Source organism: Trichinella spiralis (genome assembly GCF_000181795.1).
Source record: "Trichinella spiralis strain ISS 195 chromosome Unknown Scfld9, whole genome shotgun sequence".
NCBI lineage: Eukaryota > Metazoa > Nematoda > Enoplea > Trichinellida > Trichinellidae > Trichinella > Trichinella spiralis.
The window spans coordinates 2,102,299-2,117,937 of NW_003526948.1; the positions used below are offsets into that span (position 1 = coordinate 2,102,299).

The 15,639-nt window shown below is 36.1% G+C and overlaps 3 protein-coding genes across 3 annotated transcripts; 2 read left to right on the top strand and 1 right to left on the bottom strand.

The window, feature by feature from the left end:
• Positions 1–795: 795 nt before the first annotated feature.
• Tsp_12076 (conserved hypothetical protein) lies at positions 796–1,406 on the bottom strand. Its single transcript, XM_003371506.1, has 2 exons — positions 1,268–1,406; positions 796–1,055 (listed from the first exon to the last, which is right to left on the bottom strand). The coding sequence occupies exons 1-2, from the start codon at positions 1,404–1,406 to the stop codon at positions 796–798; spliced, it is 399 nt and encodes a 132-aa protein (XP_003371554.1).
• A 3,469-nt stretch (positions 1,407–4,875) lies between these two features.
• On the top strand, positions 4,876–11,513 carry Tsp_12077 (putative receptor L domain protein). The gene is made up of 15 exons (XM_003371507.1): positions 4,876–4,987; positions 5,297–5,385; positions 6,272–6,297; positions 6,364–6,591; positions 6,655–6,911; positions 7,012–7,122; positions 7,201–7,382; positions 7,479–7,674; positions 7,739–7,831; positions 7,902–8,049; positions 8,146–8,312; positions 8,455–8,638; positions 8,708–8,868; positions 8,927–11,037; positions 11,136–11,513. Exons 1-15 carry the CDS (start codon positions 4,876–4,878, stop codon positions 11,511–11,513), a joined length of 4,443 nt encoding a protein of 1,480 aa, XP_003371555.1.
• A 2,746-nt stretch (positions 11,514–14,259) lies between these two features.
• On the top strand, positions 14,260–15,376 carry Tsp_12078a (conserved hypothetical protein; the record flags this gene model as incomplete). The annotated part of the gene is made up of 4 exons (XM_003371508.1): positions 14,260–14,267; positions 14,720–14,788; positions 15,074–15,148; positions 15,192–15,376. Coding segments are annotated over exons 1-4 (337 nt in total), but the record flags the coding sequence as incomplete, so codon positions are not given.
• Between the last annotated feature and the right edge of the window lie 263 nt (positions 15,377–15,639).

Below are 15,639 nucleotides of genomic sequence, written 5' to 3' on the forward strand. Positions count from 1 at the left end.
TAGGGTATTTATTTATTTCTCTTTTTTATGCTTGCATGGAAGAAAATCGAATAGCAGTGTGCGAGAGAGGACGACATTGTGTGTGTGTGAGAAGGAGAGATAGAGAGGGAGAGAGAGAGAGTCGGAAATTTCATATAAAACTGAGAGGAAGAACAGCTTGCTTGTCAGTCTGCTGCTTTGATCGCGTCCAACAGCAACACGACGCTGACGACGACGACGACGACGACAACAACAACATCAGCAATGACTATTTTACATATAGATCAGAAAATGTGAAAATTGCATTAATTTCAAAATTTCCCAATCTTCTCATTCACCTCTTGCCATTTGCAATACCAGCAATTTCCAAGCACTCGATGGATATTATTTGATTCGAGCAGTTTTTTTTGCTTTTTTTCTAATTTTATTTTAATCATCCCGACGCGAACGCGCATGTATGGAATTTTCTGTTTACAATTGTTCACCTGCTTATCAAAGAAAAGAAGAGAAAAAATACCAAACAACCCCAAAGCGGCCCTCTTGCGCAGAACAGTTGATGAAAGGTGACGAGCAGTTGCTTTTTGTTTGTTTGTTCTTAAAAATGTTTATTGCTCATTTATTTAATTAGATTTTTCAGTTTGTTTCAACTTTATTAAAAAAAGATTAACAATTTCCCATCTCGTAAAAGCAGTTGCTTTTTTACGCTTGAGAAAATCCCTCCTCCGAAGCTTATAAAAACAAAAACAACATGAGAAAAAAAACATTCCCAAATGCTTTTCATTACTTTTTCCAAATTTTTGCAACAGCAATTATTGTTCAATGTTGTTTAGATCGTCTCGTAGCTTGGGAAATGTAGGTACTGTTGTGTTGTTGACGATGTCGACCGGTTGGTTGGTTGGCTGAGAACGTGTCGAACTCTTTTCTGGCTTCGGGCCAGCTTGTCGCTGTTTTCAGCCTTTGCGTACACGCGCGTCTGCGTACGCATGTGTCAACAGCCGTCTTTTCGATGACGCAACTTAACAATCGATGCCTACCCGAACAATCCATTATTTCTACTTGCTCATCATTAAAGGATACTGTAATTGGTCGCCGGCGGTCGGCGCTCCGGAGCGCTGCCGCTGCTCGTGCGCTAAGGCTGCGCCAAGGCGCCGCTGCACTGGGCACGCCCACGCACTTTGTTCAAAAATTGAATTTTCGCATTTTTGCCGCTTTTTTTCCAACTCAACTTTACCGAATGATGTAGTGTGTTCGCGGTCGATTTTGATTATGACCATTATTGCCAACATACTTGCCAATTGATTCTGAACAGTTTGCTGGTTGTAGGTGATTGTAGTTCTATTTCGATTGTTTTTTCTCTTCCATTTGATGCATGATCCTGGTTGCAGTTTGACTGCGATGATTGTTTTAAATTTAATTACTTTAGCCATATTTGTTTTGTTTTATTCGTAATTTTTTCTGCATGCAAATAATTATTAATATATATGTTTATGTATATCCATCCGTATATGGATGTTATTATTTTTTTTACCAATTTTGAATTGCAGTTTTGTTATTTCATTTTCCTAAATTATCTCAAGTGTTGGAAGTTGTTCTATTGCGTTGATTGATTGATCCGAAAGTTGTTTTGTTCGTATTTTTTTCAATTGCATTTCATGCTAATTAGCAACAGAGTGTGAGGTTGTTTTTGAATAATTCATTATTGGGTTTTGTTGCCAATAATTACTCTGGTCAGTTTCCTTCAATTTTCTGCGCCGTTGATTCGAATATTGATGGCAGATTTTAATTTTTTTTGTCTGATTATTTTCTCGAACTCTTGGAAAATTTAAATACATCCATCAGTGTAGTGCAGGAAGTGTGTGTACAGTATATGATATTGGATTTTTTTTCTTTGCTTTTGAATTTTATTGCCTGCACGTCGACTGTTGGTTCGCGTCCTTGATATTCTGTCGCGTCGACCTATTGTCATTGTCGCGTTGCGTTTTCGCTCCAGGTCAACTGCGTTGGCGTTTTTGTATTATTTCTCATCGCGTCTTACTGTTTTCTCCCCCCCCCCCTTTTTCTCTGATTGCCAGTTTTGCAAATTTTCTTTCTCTTCACCCGTGTGCAATATGCAAATTTTATATTTTAATATTTATCCACTTGTGCTTTTAGAATAACGTGCGTGCCAAGCGACGCCGTTCGTTGTTTTGTTCAGTTCGTGATGAACAACGGCGCCCGAGCAGGGCTGCCGGCCAGACTGTTTTATCAACAACGTTGAGTGATCTCTGTCGTGCCGGCGCTATGAGAGCTGCGTCGGCCGACCGCCGACATCTTATAGCGTTGCTTGTCTATGTGGTCCTTTTCACCAGTAACATCATCCAATGTCTTGAAGAAGTTGGTGAGTGATACGTGATAATAAAATATGTATACATACATACATACATATATATATATATATCAGAATTTGTGCACAAAACTCTAATAACAATAATACTAATAAGAAAAATCTTCTGTATATGTGATGTACTGATTGAAGAGTGATTGGAAATATTTTGACAGATGTTTGTAATTTTGAAAAAGGTATTAGTTATAGGTAATGTGACGGTACCACTCTTTACAGGGTGGGAAACTTGGATGTTACATCCTTGTTGTTGGCAATTTCTTTGCAACATTTCTTATCTATATTATCTCTTTTCGTACACTTCTTACAATATATTTTCCTGTTTGTTATTTTCTCTCATTTTTGTTTTCCATAATAATATATATATTCTGATTGGTGAAAATTTTCTATTATTATAATAATTATAATTATTCTTGTTGATGTTGATTTTTATACATGTCCCCGGTTTGATGGGATTAGTTGGTCGGACAGCACGCAAGGGTTTGCAAGTTTGCCAATAAAAATACATTCGCATGTACCGCAGTCGATTGGATTGATTATTGTGTTGAGGACGTGCTTGTTTTTGTCTACACGTTGCTTTATCGCTCTACGCTTGCTCGAATGCTTGCTTGCTTTCGTCTTAACGATTCTTTCACTGTTTTTCCCATTGAATTTTCCATTCTTTTTCCCTTTTACTACTTCTGATTGTTTGTTTTTCAATTTTTCTCATTCCCCAGTCTGTTTCTTATCAATGATAATTATCTCTGATGATGAAATTTAAAAGAGATCAAGAAAATTAAATTACATACATCTGCCACCCACCCACACCCACGTACACACACACACACACACACACACACATATATGTATGTATTCCTCGCATGCTATACGCTTTTCAATGCAATTGTTTGTTTGTTTGTTCGTTCGTTCGTTTGTTTGTATGTATGTATGATTGCAGTTGATTTGGGAAGGAAGAAAAACGGAATCGTCGAATGCTTACGGACTTCATTCAGAACAGCAGAATTTGGTGATTTGGAAAGCGTGTATCAGTCAGTTATTATGTATTTTTTTAAACATTTTTACATTGGCCACTTTAGTTTGGAATAGATTTTTGTTTTGTTTGTTTGTTTGTTTGTTTGTTTGTTTAATTATTGTGAAATATCAGAAGCTTAGTTTTAAAACTAGTCTGCCACTGTGGCAGTGATACGCACACAGCCGGTGTAGTGTATTGTTGCAAAGGAAGAACACAAAAAAGTATCCAGTTGCACAAGTGTGTAATGATTATTTGAAACAACATTGTTGTGAGGCGTTTTGCACATTTTGAAATATTATTTACAAAAGCAAATATTTCAAATTTCAATCGAATCGTTTATCAAAAGCGGAAGTGATATTTATCGGAAAGGGGGTGTGGGAGGAGAGAGAGAGAGAGAGAAGTACATTGTAGATTTATGAATTTATCGTTTTTGAAATTTTAATGCAATACCGTTAAAAGTATAAGTGAAAAAGAAAACTGTCCTCAGTGGTAGGGATATTGTAGAATTAATTTTGAAAATGTATTATTATCAGAAGAATGAAATTTAATGAAAAATTCAAGTCAACCATTTGTCGGATGGGCATGCTATTCTGCATACTTTTCTATACCAACCTGATATTATAATTGATTTTCCATTGTTTAATTCAATCAAAAATGCAATTAAATCCTTTTGATAAATGCACATCAGTTGGAAAATATATTGTTGAAATTATATGAGCTATTGATTATTTTCATGTTTTTCTTCTTCGTCGTCGTCTTTGTTGTCGATTTTATCAGACATAATATTGGATAAAGAAGGGAAAAATCTTTTCATCTTTCGATTAGAATTTATCTTTAAGCTAACAACTTGTTCACAATTTTCTGTGACAAATGTTCCTCTGTTGTACAGTTGACATGTTACGCCCGTTTTTCTTTAGCGGGGCGTGTCAATTTCACACCTGTCTCAAATTTGAATAGCTTTTGTTGTTTTTATAAGAAATAATCCATTTTATCTGTAAAATTGCATATGAAATGGAGTTTTAAGCGAAAGATTGAAAATGTGATTCAGTGTTACAATTTCAATTAATTAGTCCAAGAGGAATTTGATAGTTTAATTCTGGAAGTTTCAATTTGAAAAGAGCATTTCTTTTCAAGAAATAAATAATTAAAATGTTAATTTGTATTTCATTGATGACGTATAAATGTGATTATTGTTGAAAATGGGGTTTCAAAATGTTAATTTTAATTAGTAGAAGAGGAAAATTTTCATCTACAGTTGGAATAGGAATGATTGAATTGGCCAATTAATCACTTGAACATTGTGAATTAAGTTGTTGTTGTTGTTGCAATTGGTTCTGTTGTTCGTCAAAAAAAAGACATTAAATAGTGAAGTTGATCACACCACCCATTGGGCGATTTATTTTGATTTTATAAATTGGTTGTTTTCATCCTCATTTCTGCAAAAAGCTTTTGCAAATTGATTTTTTGGATGCTTTCCGAATGAAATTTCTCATCATTGATGATGATGATAAAAGGCGAACACATTTTGCTTATTCAAATACAAGGAAGTCGAATATCTATATGTATTGTAACTTTAATATTAATAATTGATCGTAAAAATAATAATGACGACAAAAGTTTATCAGTAAGCTAACTTGTGGGTATACTGTAAGTTTGATGAGAGCGACGTGAAAACTTGTCCCGCTTTTTCTAGTGCGATGATGATATTTGCAAAAATTTAATGTTGAATTGAAATTCCACTGTCTAGTTTAAATCGACCGAATTCTTTTCAACTGAAACACACTTGTTGACCAGGTTGTCATGTTTTGTTTTCTTGACCATCCAGCTTGACTTGCCTTGATCCTGCCGCCATCAGTATGCATTTTGAATGTTTTTCTCCAGGCGCTTTGTGCGCTAAGTGTAAATAGATTATTTTGTAAAAGCAGTATCAAAAACAAAGCCAAAAGCAACAACAACAACAGCAGCAGCAACAGTAGTACTAATAGTAGTAGTAGTAATAGTAGTGGTGGTGGTGGTTATAAGTAGCAACTTGAAAAATTAAATACCAAATTACATCGTCATTTGTAATGAAAAAAATAATTTTGAACAAAAAATGCAAATGTGATAATTCAGAAACCCATTTGAAGCAAATTTATCATTTCGTAATAGATGTATATATTTTTAGATAATATAATTTTGCAAATATAAAAATGGCAACTGTTTGTAGACTTGTATTCGAAATGCTGGATACTGAAGTGGAGATTCATGCTTGAATTAAAGTGAAAAATTATTTTCTAAATCTGCAAATATATTATACACCTGCAAATCTGTTGAACAAGCTTGCCTGACCATCAGCATGAGTTGCTGATTTTTCAAATTTTATGTCAAGTGTCCATTTGGATTAAGAATTTGATTTAAATTGTGGATCAATTAAATACTGGACAGAAAATAGAAATTATTATTACTGCTGTTGTTGTTGTTGTTCTTATGCATTGAAGTTTTGTTGACTTGTACAAATTTGACTTTTTTCAAAAAATTTAATTCGGCACTAAACGAATTAATTGGCTCATACTGATGGTCAAGTGAGTATTTTCGTTCAACGTGAGGATGCAGTTTTTTAATTATCTGGATTGCGTGAAAGTTTGAAAATAATTGAAAGTGAACAATGAATATTAATCAAAAATTTAATTATGCAAATTGTAACTACATATTATAGTTTTGAAATTAGATGCACCAAATGTTGAAACGAATTTTTCTTCACTTTTTTGAACTTTGAACTTGACTTACGGAGTACTGTATGATTTGAAATTTAACAGTAACTATTTTCCGGTGCTTCATCGATCGTTGATGAATTTTAGCTAGCTTTAGTTTTTTTTTCTTTCTCATCTGCACAAGTTGGTATTATTATTTTTCACTTACAGACGCGAAACAATCGTCGACAGCGGGTGTTGCAAAATTGCTTTTCTTTATTTTTTTTTGATTATAATAAGTTGTACGTTTTCCATTTTTAAAGGTTTCCAATTCTAGTGTGTGGTGGTTTTGACATTCGAAATTCTCCAAAGCGTTTCATTGAAAATTTGGGACCTCGTGCCCGCCTCCAATGGCGTCGCTGTACCGTAATCGAAGGGGATGTACGATTGATACTGATGACTCGGGACAACATGACTCAAGAAGATTTCAACGTTGCCATCATGCCCAACTTGCGAGAAATCACCGGCTCTGTGCTGGTTTTTCAAGTAGTGTAAGTGGAAAGTTTGTTCGTTTGCTTGTTTTTGTCGATTGTGTACTTTTTGTTTTGCTGCAGAGGTTTGGAATCTCTTGGGGCGTTGTTTCCTAATTTGCGTATCATTCGTGGAAATGGTTTGGTTTACAACTATGCGTTGGTGTTGTTTCAAAATCCCAATCTTCGAGAGATCAATTTGGCAAATTTGACGGAAATATCTAAAGGTGGTGTTCGAATCGTCAACAACGGTGAACTGTGCTATGTGAATACGATTCTCTGGTCGCAGTTGTGTCGTGAAGAAGATGCGCACATTGTCATCGAAGGAAATCGAGATCCGAGTATGGCACATTTTTATTTTACATGAATTAGATTTTCACAGTATTAAGTATTTTAATTTTCTTTCCTTTTTCATTTCTTCATTATAATTTTATTTTGCAGTGTTATGCTCGGAAAAATGTACTGATACAACCAATGACCCTTTTTGTGCCCAGCACACAAATTCAGAAGGTCCGTCGAAAGCTTGTTGGAATGGAGAAAATTGTCAACTAGGTAATATGGAAAATTGGAAAACAAACCACTTATTATACACATATGTATATATATATATATATGTGTGTGTTTATTTAGCTTGCCCTGCAGAATGCACTGAAAAGAATTTAGCTTGTAATACAACAATGGAAAAACCGTTTTGTTGTCACAGACGTTGTGTTGGCGGTTGTATTGGTCCGACTGATCGAGATTGCTATGCTTGTCGCGATGTTATTTATCAAGGCCAATGTTTGGATAAATGCCCGAAAGGTTTATACGAGGTGATGAGTTTGTGATTTACAAAAAAAAAATACTATTTGATAGTTTTTGATTTTGAAATAATTTATGTCGTGGTTTTTTTCTTTTTTTTTGATTAGCTTGGACATCGTCGTTGCATTAATCAAGAAGAATGCATCAGTCGTCACCCGGTTAAAGATGAAGTAACGGGCGATATTTTGAGATACAAAGCTCTGGATGCCGAAGGTTCTTGCGTTCTTAAATGTCCCACTGGATATGAAGAAGATCCGAATGATGATCGCAAATGTGTCCTTTGTCAAGGAGTTTGCTTGAAAAGTGATTTGCTTGTTCAACTATTGTTCGATAAGCTATTGTTACATTGTCGTTCGAATTGTTGCAGAATGTTTCGGTGGTGATGTGAGAAGCTTAGCCGAAGCAGCCCAGTTCAAAGGATGCAACATCGTTCTTGGTCCTCTGGATATCATGATGCAAAGTAGGTTTACGAATTTGCATTTTAACACGAAAAATTGGAAATTTCTATTGTGTTTTTTTATTTTTTAAAGGAAACGTAGCTGGCAAGTTGGAAGAATATTTGGGCGACATACGTGAAATTACCCACTATTTGAAAGTGTCATTTTCCCCGTCGTTTGTCTCGTTGAACATGCTGAAAAATTTGCGCATCATTCGTGGTCAAGAATTGTGGAACGACAAGTAAGTAGGCTTCTTTATTTTTCCAGCTTTTCTATTATTATTTATTGCATAATTTTTGCACGTTTATTTGTGGTTTTTTCTAATACTTTTTTTCAGATATGCATTGTCAGTTTTTGAAAACGAACATTTGTCAAAATTGTGGAATTTTACAGCCGGCGAAGAGAAGCTTCACATCGAAAACGGCAAGCTGCAGTTTCACAACAATCCCAATCTTTGTTATAGAACTATTGTTGAACTGGTGGAAATAGTTGGCCAGAAGGACAGTTTGCACGAATTTGACGTATCGCCTATGTCTAATGGAAACAAAGCAGTCTGTATGTGTTGTATAGACAGACTTACTTATACATTATTGCATATTCTATTTTGACGGGAATTTTTGATCGATTGTCGATGCTCTGCTCTTAGGCGAAGAATTAGAAATTGAAATTGAACGACGATTTGTCGGACCGGACACGATCGTTTTGCGATGGGATACATTCAACACCAGCATGATGGATCACAGGATGTTTCTCGGCTATCAGCTTTACTATCGGCCAGTGGACAGTGAAAACGTGAGCATTGTTGAAAATCGTGACGCTTGCCATGATAGGTAATTTTATCTTGTGCGTTTCTGTTTTGTGGTAATTTGAAAATTTTATTGTTGTGTTTTTAATTTCAGTTGGAAAATGTTATTTTACCAACCATCCGAACGGGGCGCTTTTTTGAGCGAATTGAAGCCTTACACATTGTATGCCTTTTACATAACCACTTTGATGGTGAATTCTCCTGGTGCCAGGGGTGGAATTTCCAAAGTGGTTTATGTTCGAACTGCATTCGGACGTAAGCACCGGGTGGGAATGTAAATGGGATTGCAATTTCGATGATTATTGTTTTGCAGATCCGAGTTCAATAATTTTGAAAAAAGTCGAAAGTCGAAGTCCGTGGACAATTTACTTGGAATGGGAACCTCCACTGTTGCCGAACGGCGAAGTTACCCATTACATGATCAGTTATGTGGAAAAAGTACGTGCCACATCGTCGGACCGAAATTATTGCGAAGAGCCGCCGGATTATTCGGTGAATTTGGACAAATTGCCTGGGTCGAATTCGGCTGCTGCGTTGCACAGAGCTTTAACTGCCGCTCAGATGGATTTGAGCTCATGGCATCACGGTTCTTCTTCGGAAGGGGTTTGCAGTCAAGTGAAATGCTGCGAATGCAGTGGAACCACGATCAGCAACATATCCGGACCTGTTCCAAATCACGAACTGCTTGCTTCGGAACAAAAAGAGCGTGCCGTTTTTGAAAACATTATTCACAATATTGTTTTTGTCAGCAATCGTCACAAACGGCAGGTAATTGGTCCTTTGAATGTGGACGATGACACTTTTGACTTCACTTCTTTGAACAACATGAACAGCGGTGGCAGGGCAGCTTACGCGGTTGCGTTCGGTGCCAATGGAGCTGTTATCAAACCGAACGTTGTCAACGTCACGGATACGAATTTTACAATAGAACATTTGCACCACTTTACCATGTACGAAATCAAGATATGGGCATGTCAGAATCAGTCGGTTGCCGAAAACCATTGCAGCAGACGTGAAGTGGTTATTATGAAAAATACGATGTTAATCGAATCGAAAGACGCGATCAACGATTCCAGTGTACTGATTTACAACGCATCCGAAGCCACTCACGATCGTTTCATCTCTTGGACACCGCCGATAGATCCGAATGGTGTGATTGTATCCTACGAAATGGAATATTTGAGAAACATGGACGGTGATGTTAAGCCAAAGCGAGATTGCATTACGCAAAATGATTTCATGGAAAAGTTGGGCTTTCTAATACAAGATCTTCCGCCGGGAAATTATTCATTTCGTATACGGGCATTGTCGTTGGCCCAACGGGGTCCTTGGACTTCGTATTTCGCCTTCATTATACCGGAAAGGGCCAAAGTGACCGAAACGACGGTCATTTTGATCGCGTTCGGTTGTTCGTTTTTTGCCATCATTTTCGGCGTTCTGCTTGTAATTGCCGTCTATCGACGAAAGTACAAGAAAAAATTGCCCGAATATTTGTTGAACGTCTTTTCGGCCAATCCTGAATACATAAGCCAGTTGGAAGTTTACAAGCCGGACGAGTGGGAATTGAAACGTGGCGACATTGAACTGTTGAAGGAAATCGGCCGGGGCACTTTTGGTACCGTCTACGCCGGCCGGGGCAGAAATGTTCGTTCGGTCCGGGGCGACACGTTCGGAGAATGTGCAGTGAAAACCGTCTCGGACAAGGCTTCCATTTATGACCGGTGGCATTTTCTCATCGAGGCGTCTGTGATGAAAAAATTCGACACCGCTTTCATTGTGAAATTATACGGCGTCGTTAGCGAAGGCCAGCCGGCGTTGGTGGTGATGGAAATGATGAGCAAAGGGAATTTGAAAGACTATCTTCGCTCCAGACGTCCCGGAGCTGAAGAGAACGTCCACAATTTGGTTCCACCGACCGAAGAAGAAATGTTCAATTATGCGGCCGAAATTGCCGACGGAATGGCCTATTTGGAGGCGATCAAATTTTGCCATCGTGACTTGGCCGCTCGCAATTGTATGGTATCTGTAGATGGTTCTTGTAAAATTGGGGATTTCGGTATGGCGCGTGATGTGTACGTGAAAGATTATTATCGACCACAGGGTCGACGGCTGATGCCGGTCAGGTGGATGGCACCAGAAGCGTTGAAAGATGCGAAATTTACGTCGAAGTCGGACATTTGGTCATACGGGGTGATTTTGTGGGAAATTGCCACGCTTGCCAATCAGCCGTACGCGGGTCTGGCGAATGAAGAAGTAATGCGGCTGGTGGTGGATCATCGAAAAATTATGGAAAAGCCCAAAGACTGTCCCAAGCGTATGTACGATTTGATGCTACTCTGCTGGAAATACGATCCTAAAGATCGACCGTTGTTCTCAGAATTGGCCGCATCTCTGTACGACGATCTTCCTAGTCAATTTAAAAGTGTACGTCATATATAAGTCATATATATATATATATATATATATATATATATATATATATATGTTGTATTTGTATTTGTATTTGTATTTTTACATTTCAGATTTCCTTTTGCGGTAAGAATGGTATCAAAGGTACTCGAATATCGAGACGAGCAGCCTGTGGTGCTGGTGATCCGTTCTTGCAGTGCAGTTCTTCACAGGGTCATTCACGTCATTTACGGGATGGTGGTGGTGGTCGTTCGGACAGGCGGCCCAGGTTGACCATTGGAATTGGCGGGACGATGTCCGTTTCGGCAGTGGATCATCACAAAGCACCGCTTTGTAAGAACAACCGAGTACCTCAAGCGAAAATTGGCTCGGCTCAGAGTTGGATGAAACGATCCTCACCGACCAGGCGTGATCGTCGTCTCGCATCATCTGTTGATCCTCGTGAAGGTAACGGTGCACTGTTGAATGGACATGCGACTTCGGTCGATTGACAGACAACATCAACGACGTTGAACGAATGATGCATTGAAAAGTCATCAGTTACTCATGTAAAGCGCAGGTTTATTTCTTGTCATATTTATCATCCACCCATACAGAGATGAAATGATGTTCATGATTTTGATCCCAACACGTACGTATCCATCCCTGCCTATTATTTCCAACGTCGATATATCATCGATACTTGTTCAATGCAAGTGTGAGAAATTGTAATATTTTTTTTTCTTTCTATTTTTCTCTCAGCTTAACATCACTAAGTGTACAGCAGTGTTTGTGTGAAGAAGTGGGCATTTTTCTTATTCTTTTCGTCTAACGAACACCGTTTCAATTATCCAATCCCATTGTAATATAATGATCACAGCCAAATGCGTGGCAAATGAGAATGGATGGATGTAGAGAAGAATGGGACGAATAGAAATTTCAATTTTCTCACGCTCACGAACGTCGTAGTATCAACTGGCGAGCATCATTTTTTTTGACCAGCATCATTTGCAAATGTCATCATCCGTATCCGTATCCGTATCCATATCTGTACCGCTCATTATTTTTCTTTTATCTACCTTCGTTACTGTTCAACTGGCAGGCAGACAGACAGGCACACTGATGATGAGGAAGGCATTGCTCAGAAAAGTTTTTTTTTCTTTCTTTTTTCATCTTTTATTTTCTCAATTATCACTACATCTGCTATTGGATTTTTTTATGATCTTATTTTTGACGCTTTTACTATTTCCAGTTGTACGTCTTTTTTTTATTCCATTCTGTCTGTATTATATACTGCACTTCTGCTTTTTACGCTTTGTTTACGCTTTTTACATTAACGCACCCTATCGGCGAACCTTGTATTATTATTATTATTATATTCTTTATACATAAACCATTTTATGCTTCTTTTCTTTTTTTTTTGTTATTCATTCGGTGCTTCACTTTGCACAACAATGGAATTTTATCTCAGCTTCATAATTTCATGAAGTGAAGTGAAGTTTAGTTGTTCTTCTTTTTTTTTCAAACAATAATAGCAGTTGTATAATGACGGTTGTATAAAATATAGAAACGACTGTCAAATGAACTTTCTCTCAGTATTTTTTTTCTCCACTTCTCTCTTTATTCGCGATTGTCTGTTTTGCAATTCTAGTTCCAAAACGACATACCTTCTAGGCTCAACGAAAATTTGTACATAATTTTATTCAATTCATCATATTTATGTATATTTTAATTTATTCTTAACGCTGCTTTTTGCCCAAAAAAATAAACAACCGTTCGCATACATATTTTTATAAGTCTGCGTTTGTAATCGTGAACCAATTAACAAAATAACAAACATATTTATTTCTTATTTATTTATTTATTTTAAATTCAAATTTTCAAAAACAATGCATCAAAAGATTTATTAAGCACTAACTAGTTTAATTGCAATTTTTACAAATAATTCACTGAATTCTAGTTATATCCATATGCACAGCTTTATAAAGTAATGTTGTATTGTCGTTCAAAATTTTTTAACAACCTATTTTGATTGACTTTTCCAAAATAAATTAATTCATTTTTCACTTTGTTTTCAATTCAAAAAAATTTAATAGCAATCAAATATACAAAAGCACATAGTTGAAAAATGGACAATAACGCTGCGTATTTCAACTTTTCGATAAATGTTTTATTGTACTCTTATATATATATATATATATATATATATATATATATATATGGGTACGTTGCGATTACGAATTTCAAAAAACAGCTTTACGCCCTTTTTCAAGAAAAGCAAGTCTATAGCCCATGAAATTAGGCAATTTTCGAGGAAAAACTTGGAATTCCAAAATGAACTTTATGGTTATCGGTCGATCACAAATGATTAGAAAAGTACAACAAACTTATTCCCGTCGTTACTAGTTGCACAGTTCTCGATATATCCCAAAAAAAGTTGCTCGCTTAACGATGTATTGACATAGGCAAAGTGCCAAATTTAGAAGACCATCATTCCACGACAACTGAACGGATTTCGCACAAAACCTGCATTTCTTTTTTCAGATCAATGAAAAATGTACAGTAGCCATATTTATCAGCAGAAATGAAGAAAATAAAAATTTACATGCGAGGTCGTTTGCTTTATTGACATAATGGAAATCATTTCAGTTTGAGGGCGTCCGTGGATGGTAGCTCAGCGTTTTGATTAGAAAATTGACTGAAGACAAACATTGAAGCCAAATACCAGATTTGATTTTTATTCATTATTATTTTTTGGAATAATTTCTGAAAAATAATTTTTTAATCAACATCCAAAGAGCATGAACATCAAAAATGAGTAGACGGCGCATTTAGCAGTAAGTGGGAGCTTTTTCATTTTTAAGTCCTAATTAGTTAACAATATAATTGAGAATCGATATTGAGCATAATATCTCAACATATTGTATGAAGAATTCTCAAAATCAGATAATAGGTGGCATAATAAACGCCAAATTTCCGTACAGTTAAGATTCATTAAATACACCTTGTACGCATTGTTTATCTATTATTAAAATATGGTCTTTCGAAAATCACCTTTGCAATAGCTAACATGTACTTTCAATTGACCATAAGCAAGCTTTTGCCCGCAAATTGTTCACTTAAAATTAGCTTTATTTCGCTACTTGGTTTTCTGATTTAAGAAAATTTTCAAAAATACGTAGGTGTGTTTTGTCTAAATGAATTTTGCTTTGTTATGGCGTTTTTTGTCAGATAGTTTATATTTTGACTGAATTGTAAATGTCAAGGTCATTTTTAAATTTTCAAATAGTCCTTTCCTTATTGATAGAATTTAGCAGTGCATTTCTTCTGCTCATATTATGGCTTAGGTTAGACTTCATCTTCAGCCAAAAGTTCTAACGCACTAAAAACCGGTTTCTAACGCTGCATTATGCAAATAAGGATCGTCACAACGCTGCCTTATCATCAGTAAGGGTGCGTTTGTTTGTTTAATTTACGTGGCAATTGGTAGCATCGTTGAACGTTCTCTGAGTTCATTACGGGCGTTAAGTAGCTGCTGAAGGCGGTTTCAGAATTACTGACAAGTATTCCATTTTTCTGCTTTTCATTTCCTTAATACTTTGTATACTCATTGTGTAAGCAATTATTTTTTAATTAGATAGCACTTAATGATTATATTTGTTGTAATTCTACTTTGTGATAAAGTGAGGATAGTTTTGATTTAATATCATTATTACAGGTTCAAAGAATGGAGCAAAGAAAATGTGAAAACACGGACGGCACGAAGCAGAACAAGAGAAGGCAAGAGGTAAATGCCATTTCTTGTGAATCTGTGAAGCAGGGCTAAGGATACTTCGAAAGGGTGAAGTTATTCCTTAGTTTAATGAAATTATTCAAGTTTGTAGTATGTAGTATATGAGTGAGATATTTTTCACTGTAAAACTGTTCTTTTTGATTTTCATATTAAGATTAGGTGTGATTTCATCTTTAGAAAGATTGAAAATTAATTAACTTTATTTTCACTTTAAATTATTTTTTTCAAATTTCACAGCATCAGAGACATTTGGTAAATTATATTTTTTGTTTGTTTAAGTTTGTTTGTCAGCACAAGCAGCGAGTGTGCTTACATTTTAGTGAAAACATTTTGCGATGAGTTCCATTTATGTAGGTCATTCGCTGTGCTTGAGGTTTCAATTTTCCTAATTTCATAGCGTTCGATTAGAATTAATTCTTCGTCCAGAAAATTTTCCAATCAACTCAAACCGGTTTCTATCGCTACAGTATGCAAATGAGGATCGCTTGAAAATTGCTTTATCATCAATCAGTAACGGTGCGCTTGTTTGTTTTACTTGCGTGGCAAGTAACAGCATTCTCAAACGTCAAACGTTCGCGTTAAGTAACTACTGAAGTCGGTTTTTAATTGTTGAAGGTATTTAAAGTTTTCTCGTTCTTACTTTTTTTCGAAACTCTCTATATATAATCATTTTGTTAAGGTTATCTTTAATTGAAAATCAGTTATTTCTTTCATTTCCAAATTCTTTGTTCAATTTTTTAATTCCACTGTGTAATAAAGTGCGAAAAGTTTTGATTTAACATTTACCATTCTTACAGATATGATCAATGAAGAAAAGAAGTGAAAACGCGGACGACACGAAGCAG